This window comes from Patella vulgata, chromosome 1 (genome assembly GCF_932274485.2).
Source record: "Patella vulgata chromosome 1, xgPatVulg1.2, whole genome shotgun sequence".
Lineage (NCBI taxonomy): Eukaryota > Metazoa > Mollusca > Gastropoda > Patellidae > Patella > Patella vulgata.
The window spans coordinates 5,555,001-5,579,659 of record NC_065879.2 but is presented as its reverse complement, the minus strand read 5'-3'; the positions used below and the strand labels follow the sequence as shown (position 1 = coordinate 5,579,659).

Below are 24,659 nucleotides of genomic sequence, written 5' to 3'. Positions count from 1 at the left end.
ATCTATATCAAATGGGTGTAACTTTATCTAATCAAGAATAATTTGAATAGCAAAAAAAGTTAATGAAATGAAATTAAATTGGGTTTAACGTCCTACTGTTCGGCCCTGACTGGGCTAATGAAGACGGGCATACGCGATACAGTGTGCTATGATGAGGAAATTTTGCAGGGCAGCAGTCCTTCGCCTACTCTTATATCGAATTCCAACTGCCAGGGGAGCTTTACCTGCAAGCCAATGTGTACGCAGGATCTCGGTGTTTCGTCCCATCCGAACGACTAGACAGTTGTCCTTGTCAGGCTCTCCGTCCTGCACCACTGACAAGGGGAAACCATATCGAAATGCAGGGATCGAACACGCAACCTCCAGGCTAGTGAGCTAGCGTCTTACCCACTTAGCCACCGTGGTTCCAAAAATGTTAATAATAAGAAGAGTTCAACACAGGACTAAAACGGACCCACTTTCGTTTAAAGGCCAACTGACTCAATATTTCATATGAACTCTCGACATTTATCATTCAATATTTTTCCCTATTAGCCAACGTAGTATTGATGTTTGTTAAAAGCCAAATAAGCTATCATCCGAGCTAAAAGAAAAGGCCCATTAAATTTCCATAGAATTAAGGCTCTTGCTCACTTGTCATTGATTCAACTGGCGTGGTTTCGATTCTCCGGTTGTACGTGACAAGGAGTAGGGTTTTCTCCGGGTCCTCCGGTTTCCTCCCACTGCTAAAGACCCCTACACGCAAGCGAATAATTAAAATAAAATTGAACCATATGTTAGTCCCGAAATGACCTAGTTTGTGTCGATTGGACGTTAAACCCCCCTCTCTCTCTCGCTCTCTCTCTCTCTTTCACTCTCTCATTCTTTAGCAGGGATATTCGTTATCTGATCTGCTGTTGTTTGTAGGGATAATAGTGATTAATTACAAATCAAATCAGATCAGTTTCTGGTTATGACGTATTCGCACTGAGTCGGTGGATTTTGGAAGCTCTTAATAACAAGGACAAAGAAAAGAAAATACAAGACCCCATCAGGTTTAGGTCTATAATTAATCATTCGTGACTATTTAGCTATATCATTTCCTGGAGTGATTTACCTCAATTTGGGACACATGGGTTGGATTCGATATGAAATGAAATGAAATGGGGTTTAACGTCCTACTGTTCTGCTTCGAACTAGGCTAATGAAGATAGGCATACGCTATACAGTGTGCTATGAGGGACATTTTGCCCGAACAGCGGCACAACGGCCTACTCTTATATCCAACTGTCAAGGGATCATTTACGTACACGCCAATGTGTACACGGGACCTCGGTTTTTCGTTCCATCCGAACGACTAGACAGCTGTCCTTGTCAGGCCCTCCGTTTTGCATTACTGACAAGGGAGAACCACGCCGGAAAATCTGGATGAACTTTCTCGGCCAATGCAGGGATCGAACACCCGACCTCCAGACTAGCGAGCCAGTGTCTTACCCACTTAGCCACCGTGATCCGGACTCTAGTTTTAATTCCAATTTACATACCTCACGTGGTTCAGTGATCGCCGTAGATTTATGAATGTCAACCAGTAGTTTATCAAATTGTTCCTTTTCTAGTTTGTTTGTGATGTGTTTAATAAGCCGATCACTAAGAAAACCTGCAATGTTTTGTAACAGTTGAACAGAACCAATAATTCAACCAGTCCCAAAGAAAGGCATTATTAGATTTTAACTTCTTTAAGTAGCATTTAGTAATTGAACAGTAACAAACTAACACTATTTATGATATAAAAATAACAATAACAATTATCATTTACTTGATAAAGATGAGAGTATCATCGTCGAAACGTTGCATGTTAATAAACCAGTAATTGTTATTCCATAAATAGTGTCAGTGTGTCATAATTTATAATTTTGATAATTAAAAAGCAATTTCATTTAAATGTCAGCCAATCTGATTAAAATACAGATCTATATCTATGGACGATAGTCTCGTCTTTATCAAGGTTTAACGTCCTACTATTAGGACTCTAGGCACTCTACCAACCTCATTAAAAGACGATTCTACATGGAAATGACAATTAAGTTATTTCTAGATTGGGGGGTTGGATGGCTGAATGGTGCGCGCGCTGTATCATAAAGTCTGTCATTGAGTCGACTGGCGTGGTTTCGAATCCCCGGTTGTACGTGACAAGGAGTAGGGTCGCCTGTCCAATCTCGTGGGTTTACTCCGGGTCCTCCGGTTTCCTCCCACTGCTAAAGACCCCTACGCGCAAGCGAAGTTTTGAAATAAAAATTAAAAACCATATGTTAGTCCCGAAATGAACTAGTTTGTGTCGAGTGGACGTTAAACCCCATTTCTCTCTCTCTCTCTCTCTGTCTCTCTTTCTAGATTTGTTTGTTTCAAAAATACCTTATAATTCATACCGTCACTGTTCATATCGTCTGGGGTCTTCAGACAATGTTTTTCGTGCGACGTGTCCGCACAAGGGTTAACGTCGTATATTTTCATTTATAACAGTTATTTGTTGCTTAGTAAACGATATCAACATTACAGTGCTATTAAGGGGATAATCATTCATTCATACCTTCATACTTCTTTTTTCGGTGATCTTCGTTTTTATTTTCTCTAGGTTTCAGGTGCAAATGAATTCGATCAATGGTCTCACCTGTCGTAAGCCCATACTTATTCTCTTGCGGTTGTAGGTCTATAATCTCTAATTGTCCACGACATTCAAAATCTTCATTTGTGGGTATTATGGCAAAGCACTTTTTGTTTTCTTTTGTTCGTTTAGGGTGGAATTCAAGACTCTGTTGGATCTTTTCGTCAATTTCTAACTGCCCTTTCACTTCCAGAAGAAACTTATGACCCGAATACGTCGTGAACGGTTTCGTGAAGCTTGGCTCTTGATCGACGTAATTGTCACTTACATGGTCTTCGATACGTGATTTATAGTTCGGAGAATTTGTACACTCTGCCAGAAGTTCAGCTTCTCCTCTATTATTAAGCTTTGTGAGTAGACCTAGGAATACTGCTTTGCATTCAGCTCTCAGAGCTTTTTGATACAGTTGTTCAGTTTCCCCTCGGAGGTTTCTATTACTTTCAGGACTGGATTGTCTTGCGGCCACCCTACAATGAAAATGTTGGTATTTATCATTTTGGGGAGAGAGAGAGAGAGAGGAGAGAGAGAGAGAGGGCGGGGGGTAACCTCCACTCGACACAAACTAGGTCATTATGTCATTTCGGGACTAACATATGGTTCAATTTTTATTTCAATACTTCGATTGCGCATAGGGGTCTTAAGCAGTAAGAGGAAACCGGAGGACCCAGAGAAAACCCACGAGGTTGGACAGGCGACCCTACTCCTTGTCACGTACAACCGGGGATTCGAAACCACACAAGTTGACTCAATAACAGACCTTATGATACAGCGCGCACGTGCTAACCATTCGGCCACCTACCACCCCCTTATCATTTTGTAGTAAAGGAAAGAAAAAATGGCACCTGTCCGATTACGAAACATAGCAAGGTGTGTCTTGTGTGTTTTTGTAAGGATGCCAACCTAATATTATGTAATTATCTAGCATAACCCTTACCCAGGGGAGCCACGGTAGCTAAGTGGGTAAGACGCTGGCTCGCTAGCCTGGATTTTGCGTGTTCGATCCATGCATTGGCCGAGAAAGTTCACGGGGATTTTCAGGCGTGGTTTCCCCTTTTCAGTGCTGCAGAACGAGGTCCCGATAAGGACAGCTGTCTAGCCGTTCGGATAAGACGAAAAACCGAGGATCCGTGTATACATTGGCGTGAACGTAAAAGAAGCCTTTACAGCTGAAATTCGATATAAGAGTAGGCCATAGTGCCGCTGCCGGAGCAAAAATTCCCTCATAGCACACTGCATGGCGTATGCCCGTCTTCATTAGCCAAGTCGGAGCAGAACATTAGGACGTTAAAACCCATTTCATTTCATTTTATTACCATTATCTAGGCATAGAGAACGATAGATCTCCCCACTTGCTAATTTTAAATGCTAATTTGTCCATAAGCAGTTACAGTCATTATTCCAAACAACAGAATATGCAAAAATTGTTCACTTACGCACAGAAATGGGGAATATCTGCTTGTATTTTATTTTGGGTGACAGTTGGGGAATCAGTCAGTACTTCCCATTTATCTGCGTCATATCCGTTGTCACCTTCCTGTCTTAGCATTACGTATAATTTATATTCCTTAGAACCGGAAGTATAACCATTCGGCAACGGAAGCGTCATTTTCACTTTATTCTTCGGCTGTTCTGATGACGAATGAGTGACGTCATGAAAATTGGTGCACGCGATGAGATTGGGGAACTCTTCTTTAGAAATCATTGGCTTGGGTAAAATCTGAAAGACAATTTAAAGATACATTCCCGGGTACACTCTCCCACTCTCTCTCTCTATCTCTCTCTCTCTGTTAAATTTGTTACAGTATCCTTAAAGATACATTCCCGGGTACAAACTGGGTGATTTGATGATCTATTTGGACTAAAAACACATTCAAACTAATTAATTTATCATAATTTTGCTTCAAATCCTTCTCAAAATCCTTCTCTTGTAATTGTCGGGGAATACTCTGGCTATAAAAAATCGATCAAAAGAGTTCATGTTTGTGTCACGTGACTTACCTCTCTCGGTACCTAGCAACGCAAGCGAAGTCGGAGGAGAATTTATTGCACACACAAGACGATATTGTCTTTAATCGCTGACTATTTATTACAAATATCAAAGCCTAATTAAATTTTCGGATTATCCACTGCCCTGCGTCTTTTTCCGTGATTTTTATCCCAGAAAGTGTTGTGCGTCTAATTCTTCAGAAAGTTTATCAAAATGTACATCAAGCGCCCAATCTCCGCGTGCAACCTTCGACGTCACGCGCGCAGACACTCCTAATCGTCGGGCTGTTGATTAGGGAACCCTTACATTTTTGTCCTGTATACGCTCCATGAGTGTTTTTCGGGGAATCCAGTATTTTTCTAGTAAGATTGGATATCTCTACTTTCTATATATACCAAAATTACCATACTTTTATTGGAAATAACCACCCGATAAATACTTTTCTGGGAACCTATATTTAAATTTGGTGCCCCTATGAGTCGCCCACGGAAATTTAAAAAAAACCTGGTATACTCATTCGACACAACTTTAAGACCAATATCTCCTGCCTTCATTTGGGGGGATCACGCGGCTTAGTGGGTAAGACGCTGGCTCGCTAGCCTGGAGGTCAGGTGTTCGGTCCCTGCATTGACCGAGAAAGTTCATTCAGATTTTCCGCGTGGTTTCCCCTTTTCATTGATGCAGGATGGAGGGCCTGACAAGGACAGCTGTCTAGACGAGACAGAAAACCGAGGTCCCGTGTACACATTGGCGTGCACGTAAAAGATCCCTTGGCAGTTGGAATTCGATATAAGAGTAGGCCATAACGCCGCTACCCGGGCAAAATTTCCCTCAAAGCACACTGTATGGCGTATGCCCGTCTTCATTAGCCTAGGTTAGGAGCAGAACAGTAGGACGTTAAACTCCATTTCATGTCATTTCATTTCCTGCCTTCATGTGCGGAGTAGCACAGTCGTCCGATTCATTGACAAGAACTGATAACAACTTGTTGTTATTGTTCTTAGTGTTTAACGTCCGCTTCCACCGAAGGTGATATCGCAGACAAGTCTTATTATCTTAGTGCACGCTGTGGGAGGAAACCGGAGTACCCGGAGTAAACCCAGGAGGCGCCCCTATCTCCAAGCCACATACGGTCACACCAGGGATCGAAACCACAGCCGCAAGCCAGAGGTGACGGGCCAGCTAGAGGTCGATGCGCGGCATTCTTAGACCACTAGGCCATCCCAAGTCCCCTGATAACAACTTTGTGCGGTGTAATGATATACATACCTGGTGTACCAATGCGCCATCTGTACTAAATGTGTCCTTCTCAACTTCGAAGGTGACATAAGTATCAATTGTAGACTTTACCTTTCCACCTTTCGTTGACATTGCCAGGTATTCTTTCTTCGGTAGAGTAACTAACAACAAACTATCCACTAAGCGAAGGTCAACTTTTACAGAACATTGTACAAAATCCTGAAAGAAAAAACAATATACTGTAGGGGATATCAGTGTATATTAATAACAGGCCAATTTCCTACACATGAACATAAACAGTTCATATGAGCGGTTTATCTGACGGCCCCCATTTGACTCGCAAAGAGATACACTGTCAAAAGTGAAAATGGACGTTTTTGATTTTTGTCTTAATAATGAGTAATTGCTCCACCAATCCTCAGAGATTCAGCAATTCGTCGTGGCATGCTCCTAATCAACCGTCCAAGCACGATTTGGGGCAATCTGAACCAGTCCCCTTGCAATGCCACGGCCAATTCTTGCTGTGTTGACGGTTGACGTTGACCTCGACGAACACGTCTCCCGATCAAATTAAACGTAACACACTAAATCAAAGATACGCTAAACAGTAAATCTTATGCAAGATCCGATAGGAATGCTAACATGGATAGATAAACCAGCACGCGGCAGTTTTCATCAACCCTTCCTTGAAGTGTCAACTTTGACAATGAACCCCTCCCACGTGTTTGGCGCTATTGCGTGTCGCATGTGCAGCTCAGTTGTTCTGTTGGAGCGATAGGTTCTTCATCTGTGATGTGAACATACTCTCAAAGCAAGTCAAGTGTCAATGACTATTTATCGCCTGCAGGCGATACGTTTCAAGTCAGTAGCTTGAAGCGTATATATGGTATTAGTGTCAGTGGCCTGTGGCACGAAGTAACAGTATATTGTCGCATACATAATATATTATGTCAACGCTTGGGCGATATAATATATTATGTCAACGCTTGGAACTAGGATGGAGGTGACTAGGCATGAACTTGCAACGATAGATTTAATTGGCGCTTTGATAACCAATGAATGCTTGTTTTTTTCTTTTCTGTTTTTTCTCTCTTTTCTGTGTCCTAACCCTAACCCTAACCCTAATCCGAAAGAAAAGTGCCCTTTTTTGAAATTCTGACATCACAGGTGCCCTTTTTCTGATAAGGATGCCCTCTTTTATTTACAGGGACACTTTCTATGGCTCTGATGACGCGTACATTCCACTGAGTCTACAGGTCTAATATGCTAACACGCTTGGAGCGTCAACACAATATATTATGTCGCCCAAGCGTTGACATAATATATTATGTATGCGACAATATACTGTTACTTCGTGCCACAAGCCACTGACACTAATACCATATATACGCTTCAAGCTACTGACTTGAAACGTGCAGGGTGATTTATCATATCACAACCTGCATAGGTATTTGCATTTCAATATCCCTTACTTTTTTTGAAGAGAATATATACCAAATATATTGGTATGGTAGTATTCAATTTTTCAAGAATAAACGTGAATCCAAGTAAATGAGATCTCAAATGGATTATTGAAAATTTAATTTAGAAAACAAAATCAACTCAAGATAATAACTCGTCTTGGATTCAGTCTAATTAAAACCGGCTCATCAATCTCATTCCGCCAAACATGAAGAGGGCGGTGAATTATCATGACGTCATCCGACAATAAAAATGCTTGAAAGTATAACACGAAAGGAATTAAGCTATTTTGTGACTAATATTCCTTTTAATCTTTTACAGTATTTCAGTTTGTAAGGCATTTCTTTATCCCTAAAATTACGCTCATAGACCTTGTAAGCTTGCATATGAACAAAGGAAATAGACTCGAGTGTTAAGAAAGTTCAGACGAAACACTTAAAATGGTGATAAAATAAAATAAAACCAAGTACGAACAATCAAAACCATCAGACAAAATTCGAAGTCCTAAAAAAACGGTATAGACAAAATAGTGTAATCAGCAAATGGACTGTTCACCGTGTACAAAATACACGACAAACAGTGGTAACATGTGTCCGGAAGAGTAAGCTTACCCTGCCTCCTACGGATAAAATTATAATCAAGGTTTCTATATTATTTTCCCTCAAATATATGTGTTTAAATCAGCACTTGACCATTTGATATTTGTTGTGTGCTTACAATGTCTGTGTACTTTGTATCTTGTATACATGTTTTCGATTCCCTGGTTGTACGTGACAAGGAGTAGGGTCGCTTGTCCAACCTCGTGGGTTTTCTCTGGGTCCTCCGGTATCCTAAAGAACCCTACGCGCAAGCGAATTATTGAAATTAAATTAAACCATATATTAGTCCCGAAATGACCTAGTTTGTTTCGAGTGGACGTTAAACCCCATTTCTCTCTCTCTCTCTGTTCGGTTTTGTTTACGTGAAGTGCGATCCACCTGCACACCTGCACTGAACGAATGTTCTCGTTGTTAAGCCTTGCTCCTGTAGCTCACTATGCCTAATTAAGACTTTTCGCCCTTATTATTATTAATTGTTTGGCCTCCCAACTCATGAGTTAACAGACTATCATCCTCAAGAAACACAATACAGGAGACGACCATGGCAAGATCTGTCGCATAATCATGGGTGAATATACTTGGACCCCCCCCCCCCCCAAAAAAAAAAAAAAAAAAAAAAAACTTACATAGTAGGCTCAAACTCCTATTTATTTGCAACAATTATTAGGATTAGTTAAGATTCTATCTGTATAAAACCTGTACATATCCCAATATGGTTTATACTGCTAAACTAAAACACAGAGATAATCATCCTGGAAACATGTGTGAAGTGAAAAGTACCTGTGTTCCATAAAATTGTGTCTAGTTAATTTTTTTCTGCCACTCATCAGAGTGAATCGCATGTAGGTACCCAAAAACATAACCTCCTAAACCAAATATTTATCGCCCGCTCAGCCAGCAACGTAACCATAATGCTTTTGCACAGCATGGCCACATGGTGTTTGTTTATATTTTTTAGGGGTTTTAAAAAATGGGTTAGGGTTAGGGTTAGGGGTTAGGGTTGCGGACCCCCCCCCCAATATATATTTCACGGCTACGCCTCTAGTCGCATTGGATGCCTGTTTCTTGTAGAGCATTGCTTTGTTTTTCATTTTGGGTGAAGCCAGTAACATTACCGGCCAGAGATTGTTGTACAGCTCAATGGAGTTTTACGACCCCCCCCACCCCAACGCCTGCACGCTTTCATTCTCCCAATTGTTCATTGCTTGCAATGTCAGTGAAGTTTGTGTCTTGTAGACGGGTGTGTCGTTTCGCTTTTTTGTGTGTAGTGTGGCCCTGCACTTACTAACAAAGACCGATATAAAAAATCAATTTGGACACCAAATTCTTTGCTAAATAAATTGTTGACGCAACACCGCGTGTTGATGTATCCTTAACGTTTCAACTGGACCATCACAAGAACTTTATTAACATGGCCTTTGTTCACACGGCAGTTCTTGCATTCTCGCAATCAGATTAAAACACAGATCCTATTTCGTTTCGTTTTTTATAGTTCAAAATGTCGTTTTACTTGTCTTTACTACACTAGGACCATTGACGTGTTCTGGGTGGTGTTAGGGATTAGCCAATGAAACGATCTGTTACGGCGAGCTTAATCAAAGGGTCAAAAGCCGCTCGTATGACCTCTGACGCGACCTATCGCTACAACTTGTCAGATCTTCATGTAGTGTAGGCCATCGAAGTATAAATAACGAAACGAAATATAGATCTGTATTCTAATTAGATTGTGCATTCTCGTTGTTCACATGTTGTTAGAAACTGTTCTTCAGTATTGACGCGCTTTATAAATGACGATATTATTATTATTATTAATAAGACCCATTACGTACCCCAGATTCTGCATCAGCAACATCCCTCTCTATATTGTCTTCACCAGCCATAGGTTGCATGTTCGTTATCATGTGGATTTCCTCGTGTGGTTGTGGACGACAATACATTGGCACGCTGATTGTCATGTCGTTTTCTATCGCTGAACCTGAAACCCTAAACTGGCAGGTATCACTGATAAGAAGTTCTTTAGGTCGTAAAACATGTCTCCGAAACTCTGGTCTCACCCTTCTAGATAGTAAGTAAACATCGTCCGAGGAAAATGTTACTGGCGTAGAAATTTTACAGTTAAGATTCCGTAAGTCCTTTGTTTCATCACTTTTTAGGACATTTCGATCGATTTTGATGTAGCTGGAAAACGATTATCATATGAACGTAAATATGCCTATAACGAGAGAGAGAGAGAGAGAGAGAGAGGGGGAGAGAGAGAGAGAGAGAGATGGGGTTTAACGTCCACTCGACATAAACTAGGTCAAATCGGGACTAACATATGCTTCAATTTTATTTCAATAATTCTCTTGCGCGCGTAGGGGTCTGTGGCGGTAGGAGGAAACCGGAGGACCCGGAGAAAACCCGCGAGGTTGGACAGGCGACCCTTCTCCTTCTTACGTACAACCGGGGAATCGAAACTACGCCAGTTGACTCAATGACGGACCTTATGATACAGCGCGCACGTGCTATAAAAAAAGCCATCCAACCCCTTGTTGTCCCTTGGTTATATTTGATTTGAACAGCTATTCTTTGCGATAAAGAGATAATTAAGTGCTAAAAGGTAAAGTATAAGTAACTTAACTGAACATACGCTCGTAACTAGCTAACTGATTTGTATGGTCTAACAAAGACCACCAAACCTCTAGATGCAGAGGGGGGTTGGATGGCTGAATGGTTAGCGTGCGCGCGCTGTATCAAAAAGTCTGTCATTGAGTCGACTGGTGTGGTTTCGAATCCCCGGTTGTACGTGACAAGGAGTAGGGTCGCCTGTCCAACCTCGTGGGTTTTCTCCGGGTCCTCCGGTTTCCTCCCACTACTAAAGACCCCTACGCGCAAGCGAATTATTGAAATAAAATTAAACCATATGTTAGTCACGAAATGACCTAGTTTGTGTCGAGTAGACGTTTAAACCTCTCTCTCTCTCTCTCTCTCTCTAGATGCAGATTAATAAAAGGGCCATGGGAATTGGCGAATTCAGTGTTTTAAAGTTCATGAAGCCAAGGAAATCACATTGAATAACAGATTGTACGTCACGTGTGCTCTTAAAAAACTTGATTGAAATATCTATTTCTGCTTACCCCTGTTTAATAGCATTAACAGTTTTCACAGAATCTAACATCAATGATGACATCTTGCTATCACTACATAATGACATAGGGGTAACACCATTCTGAAACAAAACAAATCTACAACAATCAACGATTTATAGTCTAAGTCATCCAGAGCACTTACATGCAATGAATTTCAATCTTTGCTACCAAAGTTTATTTATTGGGGATCCCATTACTAATACTTTCAACCGGGAATCCGATTCAAATACAGTCTGACCTCATCTAAATGTACACGATCTCACCCCGGCGCTTAATAAGACAAAAATCCCGTTTATACATTGGTGTGCACGTAAAAGATTCCTTGGCAGTTAGAATTCGATATGATTAGCCCATAGTGCCGTTGTCCGTGCGCAATTGTCCTCATACCACAATGTATGACGTTATGCCCGTCTTCATTAGCCCAGTCAGGACCGAACAGTAGGACGTTTAACACCATTTCATTTCATTTCATTAACCTTTTTGTTGAATAGCTTTGCAAATTATTCTTGATTAGATAAAGCTACACCCATTTGATAACGATACATTTAAATGTCCAGAATTGAGTTAATATAAAGTTGTAAAGACAGAGTTACCTCTGACTATATAAAATGTCCAATTATTTCAGTTGTTAATTATCAGATTTATTACTGTATATTTTAAAGCAAGTATTAAGGGGAAAAGAGAAATGTAGCTATAAACAGAGAAGACGGTGGCTTACCAGCACTGATTAATAAGATAAAAAGAAGTGACAGAACTGGTAGACTTACATAATCTGGTAGGGTTCCATCAGCACCACAAAAAACCAACAAATCAACAGACTTGATATGATCACCCTTCACAGCATAATGCAATGGGGTTCTTCCCTCCTGTAAGAATAAAGAAAGAAATGCATGGCGTTTCGAAAGTTTATACAAACAAATCTCAGTTAGTATATAAGGCGTATGATAAAGGTGGACATTTCGGCCATATGTATAGTAACGTTTGATAATATAGAGAAAACGCAGCTAGTACTACCGAAATCTTTCTTGGATATTTTTTTTAAAGGGACAATAACACTCTTGCTGGCTTGAAAGCTCCAGAAAATAAATAATATCTCTATCTAAGTACTATATGTTTAAGTGCCCTACCTGTTGTGTAAATTATCCATTACATCCTATTTTACTTGTCCAGAGAGTTCGAAAATATTTTTAAATCGAAGTTTCATTTGAAAAGGTTTACGTTAGACGTTTCAAACCATTAAGTTTCATTTGAAAAGGTTTACGTTAGACGTTTCAAACCATTATGTTGAATTTTTCAATTTTTTTAAATAAGGTTAAGATGAAATTTGTATCATCAATTAATTGAAATATTGTAAAATAGTACAATTTGTTGACCAGAATAAAGATTGGGACATATTATTCAGTTACAACAAGAGTGGTATTGAGCCTTTAAAAAAAAGAATCTAGTGGAATTTGGACAATTCCCTAGGTGAGATCTATCACAAAAATAATTATGCTACCGATGTCTTTCTGCAATATTTAAAACAATAGCCTAGCAATCTGCTTAAAACACAGATCCTATTTCGTTTCGTTTTTTATATTTCAAAATTTCGATTTATTTGTCTTTACTATACTAGGATCTGGAAAAGTTGTTATATAACCCGCGTTCTGGGTGGTGTGAGGGATTAGCCAATTAAACGGTCTGGATGGTGTGAGGGATTAGCCAATTAAACGGTATGTTACGGCGAGATTTTTTGGATAAGGTGCACGGAACTTTGGAAACGTCAACACTGATTGATTAATCAATGAATCAATGTCTGGCATCATAAGGCCAAAAGCCGCTCGTATGACAGCTGATGCGACCTTTCACTATAACTGATCAGATCTTCATGTAGTGTAGGCTATTTAAAATATAAAAAATAACGAAACGAAATATAGATCTTTATTTTAATCCGATGGATAGCCTAGTGGAATTGGAACAATTGCGAACTTCATCTATGATCTAACTCTTAAAACTAACCTCATCTTTTATATCAATATTAGCACCATTAGCTAACAGAAGATTGATACTATCAAAGTTACCATGTCCTGATGCATAATGTAAAGCAGTTCTTCCTTCCTACAAATATTTAAAACAGGCTTCAGTAATAGAGAGAGAGGGAGGGAGAGAGAGAGAGAGAGAGAGAGAGGGGGGGGGGTAACGTCCACTCGACACAAACTATGAAAATTCGGGACTAACACATGGTTCAATTTTATTTCAATAATTCGCTTGCGCTTAGGGTTCTTTAGCAGTGGGGGGAAACCGGAGGACCCGGAGAAAACCCACGAGGTTGGACAGGCTAGAATCTTCTGACAATGCTCATTAGATTAAGTCCTTGTAAAATGAACAGGTAACAAAACGTGACCAATACGAATGTTTGCTTTCGGTTGATCAATATACTGAATATTTCTGTGTTTTAATTTTTTGAAAACCACTTAATCTGGTCAAAATTAAATTATATTTGTGAATCATGCGTACCTTATCAGTTTTATTTAGCTTTGCACCTTGTTCTGTCAGAAGTTTTAACAGCACATAATTACAGCCCTTGGCGGCAATTATTAAAGGCGTCTCACCCTCCTGTAGGTAAAAAACAACCATTTGTTATACAAACTTTTGTAATCAATCTGTGCTTTTCTGTTTCCTAACGGCTATAACCTGGTGGTATTTTCAACAAGATTGTTGGATATATAGACCTAGATATCTACCCAAGATACCAAAATATTTGTGATTTGTAATGTAATAAACATGTTTTAAACTTATAATTTGCAGATCGTGTATGCTTATTAGTCTCCCACTGCGCTTTGGCCAAGGGTCTTTTAGAGAAATCAACCTATAAAACAACCAAGACCGACATAAAATATACATTATGGGAGATTAGATAAAGAACTGACAGTTCTCACTATAATAGTTAAAAACTAGACGATATAAAGGAATTTGCTGAACATTTCAGTCAAATTGATTCACTATGAACCTGGATATTAGCGTTTGTATTTTAGACCTAGCCTCGATCATCATTACTAAAGTCGGTAGGATAAAAAACATATTCTCGATTACCCATTTCTTGATTTAATCATGAATGGGCGCTGAGCAGCAGATCGGATCCTAATCCAATACATATCGCTAACTAGCGCTGACATCGAGAGCTGAACTAACACACAAACGACAGTGACACATATGTATATAGATACCTCATTTACTGTATCAATATGTATATTATGTAGATAACGTAATATATTTTCTGTTTGACCACGCCTTATTATAGCAAAGAAACGTCTTTCATACGATTCCATTTCAATGTTCGGTTTTCCCTTCTTCGGTTCTTCTTTCTTCGGTTCGTCCATCTGCAAAGAAAAAAACACTAATCAATTCGCTTAAAATAATAGTCTATGGGCAATTACGGAGATAAAATACGACCATTTATATGTTTCTTGACCGACAAGACATTACAAGACTTGATGATCACAACTGTTCAAAAACACAAACCGAAACTCCATTGAAGGAAATGGTAGACTTTTTTGCATGTAGGTACGTCATTTTTGGGGGAATGTCAGGGGCGGATACTTTGGAACACAATAACTCTCCTTCTAATTGGGGTAGAATGTTCAAACTTGGCGTAGGTGTCTATGAGGTGAGTGCCTTGACTGTGTTCTATCATGCACCTTTTTAACTAAGGCTAAGCAGACAATAACTCTCCTTCTAATTGAGGTAGAATTTTCAAACTTGGTGTAGGTGTCTATTAGGTGAGTGCCTTGACTATGTTCGATTATGCTCATTTTCCACTAAGGCAAAGTAGAGGTAAGCAAATTGATTGGCTAAGACTTTGGAACACGATAACTTTGGTTCTAATTGGGTGTGAGTGACGAAATGTGGAGTGCAGATTCATTATATCAATACCTTGACTAAGTTCCATGATGAAAATAAGCGATAAGCAATTTGATTGGTCAAGACTTTGGAGCGTAACAACTCTGCTTTTAATGTAGATGTTCATTACATGAATGTCTTCACTGAGTTTGATAATTAACATTTTCCGCTACAGTGTTAAGCAATTTGATTGGTCGATGCTTTGGGACAAGATAACTTTGAATGTAACTGATGGAGAGAAATGAAACTGTCAGGTACTTCAAAACCATGACTGAGTTCGATCGTGAACATTTCCGGCTTGAACTAAGGGTAGATAATCAGTTTGGTTACTCGATACTTTTCAAAAATATAAATGCGCAATTAATTAATATATGTCATATATCTATTTTTGGATTGCGGCGGGAGAGGGAGGGGGGGGGGCATCACTGTTGACTGACATGTTTCGTTTTAGAAATATTATATACCATCACTACAGTAAATACGATTTCATCGTCGTCAATCTAATTCTCAATAATCTATAAACTTACAATAACATATTCCACCCTTCCACGGTTACTTATCTTTTTTTATCCATAATATTACGCTTACCCAACTAATCTGGACTGTCGGAGGAGTGTGGGGGTTTTCGTTGTTTTTTTGTCGTTTTTTTTGCGGGCAGGGGGGGGGGGGGATTTAAGTACGATTCAAAAACGGCTCGAAGTGTTGTCCGATTATTTGGACAATTGAATCAAACTACTGTTATAAGAAAACTGTTTCTCGCCGCTCGGGTCGGCTGGTCGCTTATACATGTATATACAGCCACCTAATCATTGGAAACCCATTCTTGCCAAAGCAGAATTCAATTTATCTACAGTATTACCGGACCGTTTTTTTATGTATCCAAATGTCCGGATCGTCGATGTAAATGTTGAGACCAAATAACAAATATAATTTTCCTATCATGAACGGGATTCTAACATTGAAAATGGACCCTTATTTGTAAATAGACATACCTTTAGATGTGCACAATACCTACAAGTAAAACTTAAATTTTCCCGTTTTATAAAATTAAATTCGATGATATGACGTAAAGAAAATTTAAACTGCTGTTTTACCATTATTATATGTCCACATTTTCATATGGACGTATATTGTCGTCGCCCCTGTCCGTGCGTCCGGTCGTGTGCCAGTTCAAATTTTGTTTATGGACACTCTTCATATGCGTGGAGTCCAGCTGGGTTCCCTTATATTAGACAACATCATACTCAAATTCGGCCCATGTCGGCCAAAGCGAAATGACGTTATTAGCATAATTCAATATGAAGGCCCCCATGACGTTTCTGAGAGTGATATCCCGTAATCAGTGGTGATAATATATGCCACATAGATAATTAGTATCTACATTCATGTTAAACCAACTGTATATATTTATTTTGAGGTCTTACGTCGAGCTGAATAAACTATATGATTTATTGTAATTAAAACATCAAGGGTTGTTGAACAGTGTGTAATTAAAAACTATGATTGGATCTTTGTAGAAGTAATTATATTGATTTTATTAAAGTGGCATGCGGTTACACATACCTCCCATAATATAGATTTAAAGACATAATATAAACTAAGATATCATTACATTCTTTAAGGAGGAGATTATAATTTATTGTGTAACATTGTGATTGTAATCAAGGCAATGAATCCCATTCTACGCCACAAACAAGTTATAGCAAGAAATCTCCCATTCTACGCTACAAACAAGAAATCCTTCTACATCAAGTCTATTGCATCCAAATATTTAAAGCGCGTTACAATATATTCCTTTGAAAGAAACTATGTCATTTCGGGATTAACATATTGTACAATTCATACGATTTATCCGGACTATAGTATAAACATGGTTTGTAGACTCTATCTGAACTACAGTGCAAACATGGTTTAGAGACTCTATCTGAACTACAGATGACGCCGTGGATTTAAAGACTACAGACTACATTATGGTTTAGAGACTCTATCTGAACTACAGGGTACATCATGGTTTAAAGTGCACATAAGATGGGCTTGAGAACTTTTCGATGCGTGTAGCCAATGGTTACTATATCAACTTTACGGCAAGTTCACACCAATCGGATCGAAATTAATTCAGTTATCTTTACTCAAAGCCGTAAAAATAGATCTCCCGTAAATACGACTTCGCCAATTATCTAAAAAAACACTCTTAATCCCCTCAGACGCCAGTGACGTCACTGTGACCGAATGCATATTCGGAATGTTTATTCCTTAATTACCTATATACAGCCGGCGTATGTATTCATTAACGCATGACTGATTCCTCAATCCCCCTAATTAAATAAAACAATTCACTACGGAATAATTTGTTTTGTAATTCATTTTAATATAAGATCCAATTTAGAATTTGTTTCATAATGTACGGTCGCTCTCGTTTCTTACGACAGCAATTTTAATGCCCTCTAACATCGTATGCAGTCCAATCGATTCGAGATACATTTTCGTCAAAAGAGTATTGTGGTTTTAATTTCCCCGAGTAAAAGAGTACAGGAGTAAAATGATGTGGTCATGCAAAATGTATCATAAATGTCAAACATGATTGAAACGCGATTTGTAAATGACGATCCGTTATCATCGTACGGCGGATTTGACTTCATTACTGTGAAATAGACCGTAAAAATGAAATACGAAAAAATATCTCAATATACGTTAGAATTAACAGTACAAATAAATTTTGTTAATAACCATTTAAATGGAAGAATAGACAGATTGAGAAGGGTCATCTAACTATCTTTGTGTATTGATAATAATTTGGCAAGTAGTGTCGTTAATATCTGTCATTAATTAATCAATCCGACTAAAGTTATACAGACTTGGGGTCATAAATTAATTTACATCTCGGTGTTAGCAGTGATTGTTAGAGGGATTAAGCATGCTGATTAGGTAATTATCTTTTTTACGCCGGCCAGATCAGAGACATCACTCTAGGTAAACGTGTGCGTAGTACCCACGAATGAACTAATTGTAGAATCGTACACACACATATTAATTGTATAAATTAATTAAGTTTTACTCATCAATTGTTTATATACTATTCAAAAAAAGTAGGGGATATTTGATTTTGGGGGCATAATACTAAAATATGCAAATGACTACGAAAAAAGTCACTATAGAACCTAACAGAAGAAACATTTCCAGTTACATGTGACGCCCAAACGCACCAATAGCTACCGCATGGAATGCAGGTGATGCTTGGGATCATCATGGGGGTCCAACCCAAGATTTGCACGACTCTGACTTTGAATGTTACAGTCATTGTGGCATTGAATTCCAGGGTGGAAACATCAGTTTAATTGTTTTAGTGACCAGAAAACAAATTTTGATATGCGTCGGTTTACCCAAAATGAAAGGTTACGTGCCCTTGGCATGCTACAGATCGGGACAACACAGGCGGTTGTGGCGCGGACGATGAATGTTTCTCAGTCTGTCATAAGCAGGCTATGGTCCAGATACCGTGATACACAATCTGTACAGGACAGACCACGCTCAGGTCGACCAAGGGCGACAACTCAAGCCCAGGATCGATTTATCCGTACCTTGGCCTTGAGAAATCGTGTCATCACAGCAAATCAGATCAGCGCTCGTCTTCAAACAGACACTGGTGTGAGAGTGAGTGGCCAGACGATTCGGAATCGACTGCATAGGGGTCACCTTCGCGCCCGACGTCCTCGCGTGATCCCTTGTTTGAGAGATCATCACATTCAGGCAAGACGTCGTTGGTGTAGGGATCGTCAACACTGGGATAATCGACGCTGGAGAAATGTGATGTTTTCAGATGAGTCAAGGTTCACTGTTGATTTTTTGGACAGACGTAGGAGGGTGTGGCGTCGTCGAAACGAGCGCTTCCAAGACGTTAACGTCATCAGACATGATCGATTTGGGGGTGGTTCTGTTATGGTGTGGGGAGGCATCACTGTTGCTGGAAGAACGGCTTTACATGTTGTTGCAGGGCGTGTTACAGGCCAGTACTACCGGGACAACATCTTGGCAGTCCATGTTGTGCCGTTCGCACGACGTCATGGCCGCCGTTTCATCTTCCAGGATGACAACGCAAGATGTCACAGGGCCAGGATCGTTACAGGTTACCTCCAACAACAGAACATCACCACATTACCTTGGCCAGCACTGAGTCCCGACCTCTCCCCCATCGAGCATGTCTGGGACATGCTTGGACAGAGGTTACGTCAACGTCAACAACGTCCTGCCAATGTCCAAGAACTTGCTGCTGCGTTGCAACAGGAATGGGACAATCTGGACCAAAATGACCTTAGACGTCTCATTAGGAGTATGCCACGTCGGATCAATGCTTGTTTGGCAAACAGAGGAGGATTTACCCGTTACTGACTTGGTTGTGATGCTGTGGTAACTTTGCTGTTTGACCCCGGGTATCATTTTACCCTTATAATGGTCAGTCTGTGCCTTACTTAGTCTAACGATCATTTGGAATAAATCGATGAATGTGAACTTCATTTCATTTTGTCATTTGTTTCTTCGTCAGTTTTATTAGGTGACTTTAATAACACTTAAAAATCAAATATCCCCTACTTTTTTTGAATAGTATAATTATTATTTACCCAATAATTATTGCTCACCGGTGGTTTTGTAACCAAGTAGCCTCGTATTATTTGTTGACTGGCGTTTAAACAACATTTAATTGACTTGATATGAAATCTGAATATAAATTATTCGAGGGATAAACCTTTTTGATACGATTAGGTTATGATGTCTTACATCGTTTATCTTCTTTATAATAAAAGTATTTTACAATTGCATTGGCAGTTTAATCACTCACCAAACGGCATCAGGAACTCCTCGTAAGACCAAAGTGTATTTGATATTCATGTGCATGAATCCCATGCAATTTTCGCGCCAAAGTTTAACCTCAGTTACTACGCCCGTAGTGCATGGAACCGTACATAGCAATACGATTCCCAGCGTTGATTGACTGGGGAATGGGGGCGATCTATTCATGGTCATCGGAAAATTCCATATTCGCTGTGAATTTATAGTTATTATTATTATATATAGCTAATAATGAATATATAGACAATTGACTGTCACCATTTGTATTTCTAGAGAATAGTTTGGGATTTCAAGTATTAGGGCGTTATCCAAATTACCGGTAAATGAGCTAATTGCTTAGGTCGTCTTCAGTTGTCACGGGGCCTATTTAAACAATGGCAACTTAAATGGATCTACGGCATGATACGGCATTTTAAATTCACTCTAAAATATTCCAATCACAAATTTCTAATCTATAACAATGCCAGTCACATGTTAATTGGCACGACACGTACACACTTGTCAACTGGTGGAGTGTATTTTATAGATAATGTATATAGTATGTGTAGTGCCTGTGACGTCACCAGCCAATCAACCGGATTAAGGTTATAATTGAAAATTTGAAAACCGTTTTGGGCTTTCGGATACTTAAACCTCAATAGCTGAATTAATTTTAATTAGATTGGTTTGAACTTGCCGTAAAATGGATATAGTAACCATTGGCTATAAGTACATTCTTTGAAGACTACAGGGTACATTATGGTTTAGAGACTATAACTGAACTGCAGAGTAGGTCAGTAAATAACACTACACAATTTTGAAAGAGAGGGAGAGAGAACTGGGGTTTAACGTCTACTCGACACAAACTAGGTCATTTTGGGGACTAACACATGGTTCAATTTTATTTCAATAATTGGCTTGCGCGTAGGGGTCTTTAGCAGTGGGAGAAAACCTGAGGACCCCGAGAAAACCCACGAGGTTTGACAGGCGACCCTACTCCTTGTCACGTACAACCGGGGAATCGAAGCCCCGCCAGTTTACTCAATGGCAGACCGTATGATACAGCACGCGAACGTGCTAACCATTCGGCCATCCAATCCCCTCACAATTTTGAAAGAAATTCCCGGCACCATATGAAAAATAGATTTTTTGGATTTATTTTCGTCACATTCGATTTATCGGCAAATTTCGCTTGCATAAGCACTTTGTGTTTGAGGAATTTAAAAAGAAATTATTTATCCTTCCACCACAGAAGATAGACTACTTTCAATGTATTTTCTTTCTCGAAGGCCCGGCCCGATTAGCCATACTACGCATTTGGTTTCACTAGAGTCGCGGTCATCGAGCGATTTTTCATATTGTATATATGCTTGCTCGATTCTCCTTTATTGTATGGTGACTTATTTTATGCAACGTTGATTTCCGCTCAAGTCGTCATAATATTCCGGATTGATGCATTTCGAGAAATGTTTTTGGAGAAATGTTATTGAAGAAATGTTTTTGGAGAAATGTTTTGCAAGATTTATATTTGGAGATTTGTATTTAGAAATTTGTTGTTACAGATTTGGTTTTCGTTGTATTTCTCCGATGAAATGTAAATTTAGGCTAATCTTTGATTTTCTAAAATAAATGTTATCGTTATATTGAAATACAATTAAAATACATTTTACAAATCTGATATGACAAATGTCTGATTTGTAAAACAAATATTGATTTTAAGATACAAATGCTAATTTTAGTATACAAATGTCGAAATACGAATTAAGGATTATGAATTAAGAAATAAGGATTAAGAACACTGAACAAAGAGCTGTTTGGTCTTCCATAGGTAAACCCCCATTTCATTTCATTATTTTTTTAATATTGACACATGTCGTACAGTAACATCCTGGATTATAACTCTTAATCTGTTATCTGTTTATCTTTTGCCAAATGTTTGCGTATCACGCATGGCCACGCGTGTTGTTATTATAACAAAGTTTAAAGGGGACAAGATGCTAACTCAATATCATCCACAGTCTTCGACATTGCAAACACGACTTATTGGTCAGTTTAAATTAACACTGATGGTGTTTTCTTACCGTGAAACGATGGGCGTCTGATATCCAATATTTATGACAAAACAAAATTTTGAATTATTGCGTGTCAGAATGCTGTCGAGCGCCATTTGTAATGAAGCGACTCTATGAACGAGGCTAAACATATCTCACAGGAGAATACTAACGATGTAGACTGGAATATATACAAGAACCTTCTATATGTTTTAACCTTTTTTACACCTTGGTTCGTAAATAATTTTCATAAAATCATATATAACGCATTTGACATTAACGATACATTATCGGAGATTAGATAACGAGTTGGCAGTTCTCACTATAATAGTTAAAAACTAGATAATGTAAAGGCAATTTGCTGAATATTTCATTCAAATTGATCCACTATCAACCGAGAACAAAGCGATTGAATTTCCACCTAGTCTTGATCATCATTACTAAAGTCAGTACGATAAACAGCATAGTCTCGATTATCCATTTAATCATTAAATCGTGAAGGAAAGTTATGCAGTAAATCGGCTCACAATCCACTAAAGATCGCAGGCTAGCGATGCCATTTAGAGTTGATTATGGTCTGGATAGGTTAATTAATATCTAATTAATAATTTGGATAACATTTCGGGCCTAAAGAAAAACCTGTAATAGACAGATTTAGCTCTTGCATAATGTATGTTTAAAGATACATTATGGAAGATTAGATAAAGAGCTGTCAGTTCTCACTATAATAGTTAAACACTAGATAATGTAAAGCGAATTTGCGGAAAATTTCAGTCAAATTGATCCACTCTGAACCGAGATTTTAGTGATTGAATTTTCGGCCTAGCCTCGATCATCACTACTAAAGTCGGTACGATAAAAAAAAGTCTCGATTATCCATTTCATGATTAAATCATGAATGGAAGTCGAACAGCAAATCGAAACCTAATCCAATAAACATCGCAGGCTAGCGATGACACCGAGAGTTGATAATGGTTTGGATAAGTTAATTAAGGTCTAATTAATAATTTATATAACATTTCGGGGAATAGGTAGATTTAGCTCTTGCATAATGTATGTTTAAACAACGACAACAACAACATAGAATCATCCATTGGGTGTACATGTACTGGGGTTATTTGAGAGGTGATGCAACTATACAACACCTGTAGTGCCAATATATTAAGCGGCCCATACACCTTAAATAATTCCGTCAATATTATTGACTTAAAGATACATTATGGGTGATTTTTACAGGGAATTGTCCATTCTTGCTATAACAGTTCAAAAGTAGCTGATGAAAGAAGAATATTTTGAAAATTTCAGTCAAATTACTTTATTCTGAACATAGTTATCATCGTTGTAATATTTGACTAGAAATGGTAGTGAAATGTGCCAACACCGTGGCTGATCGTTGATTGACAGGCGTTAACTCCCCCTACATATCTCGATTATCAAGTAAAGTTTTCAATGGCATGCGGAAAGGGCCTCCCTAAATACACTCTATCATTTAGCCTCGATCTAACTGACGTATTCTCATCAGGATGCGCCATATTTGAATTAATTGATAAGTGAAATCCTATTTAAATCCGAGCTGTAGCCGAGCCACCCGTGGGTCTACAGAGTTGATTTTGGGCTTGTTGTTTAAATAAAGATCTAATTTATAATTTCTATAACATCTGAAGCCTAAATTAAGACTTGCAATAATCAGATGTTGCTCTTGCATAATGTATGTTTAATATATTGAAAACAATAATATTGAACGTGTGTGGGCTATATTGATCTAAAATATTGTCACTAACCATCATTGCGTCAATATATTGACGGATCAAAACCATTTTGATTTTTATTGATGGTTCATCAATATATTGACGGACGGTCAATTTATTGAATGACAATATTGATCGTGTGTGGAGAATCTTTCAATAATTGCGTCAACATTTTCATTCCATCGTCTTTTTTCGCTCTTCTTCTTTGTCAACTGCCATGAGTAGCGCAACAGTGACCACTGCATCCATTTTGAAAAATGACCAAAAAATGATGAAATTATTGATGGAAATATTGAATCATGTGTAGGCAATTCCTATCAATATTATTGAGTCAATATATCGATTCAATATATTGGGTCAATAATATTGATGGTTTTATTGAACGTGTATGGATAGTTTAACAAGTACAAGTTATTATTCCCGCTTGTCGATATTATTTGTAAACTGTTCAATCACCCTCTATAATAACTTTTCTACAAAATGGAGCAATAACGCAACGTATATTGAAATATCCATGAAAGCCTCTCTTTAGTTGAATGCAATATACTCGCATTACTAATGAATTGACAATAGAGTATGTTGATACCCCCACAGCATGTATCAGCCCAGTAGTATTATCTTACATATAATAACTGCTATATAATAACACTTCTGAATGAAAAATTAATATTTAAACGGTATATCGAATAACACTTGAGATTTTATCACAGTACATTAAGATTAAGTAGAATGAATTGCTTGGAGTGTTGTAATGTATGCTATGATCAATAAACCAATTCAAGATTCAACGTCTTAATAAATAATATATTTAAAAAAAAAAAAAAAAAAATAAAAAGTCAAATATATTTACCCAATGTAAAGACAGTTTTTAATATATAATGCACCATAAAGTGCTTTTCACAGAATTTATTTCATATAGAAAGAAATAGAAACCGAAACCTTACTTAAAGCTTTATTTATATGAGAAATACTTCCTTGGCAAATATTGCTGTGGCAACCAAATTTGTTCTGGAGTGAAAGGCAATTGTGAATAGTCACGTGGGAATATGATGATTGACCTAGAACCGCTTACATTTTCCAACAAAATCTTCCAGCTTTCTAT

At 38.4% G+C, this 24,659-nt stretch overlaps 1 protein-coding gene across 1 annotated transcript in view; it reads right to left on the bottom strand.

The window, feature by feature from the left end:
- Positions 1 to 24,659, bottom strand: part of LOC126815022 (uncharacterized) — a 35,481-nt gene that overhangs the window by 7,312 nt on the left and 3,510 nt on the right. Inside the window, exons 2-11 of the mRNA XM_050540544.2 lie at positions 14,262 to 14,414; positions 13,552 to 13,650; positions 13,054 to 13,152; positions 11,823 to 11,921; positions 11,044 to 11,135; positions 9,757 to 10,105; positions 5,898 to 6,086; positions 4,075 to 4,358; positions 2,567 to 3,108; positions 1,524 to 1,636 (exon numbers count right to left, since the gene is read on the bottom strand). Coding sequence (XP_050396501.1) covers positions 1,524 to 1,636; positions 2,567 to 3,108; positions 4,075 to 4,358; positions 5,898 to 6,086; positions 9,757 to 10,105; positions 11,044 to 11,135; positions 11,823 to 11,921; positions 13,054 to 13,152; positions 13,552 to 13,650; positions 14,262 to 14,414 — 2,019 coding nt within the window. The remainder of the gene's footprint in view (positions 1 to 1,523; positions 1,637 to 2,566; positions 3,109 to 4,074; positions 4,359 to 5,897; positions 6,087 to 9,756; positions 10,106 to 11,043; positions 11,136 to 11,822; positions 11,922 to 13,053; positions 13,153 to 13,551; positions 13,651 to 14,261; positions 14,415 to 24,659) is intronic.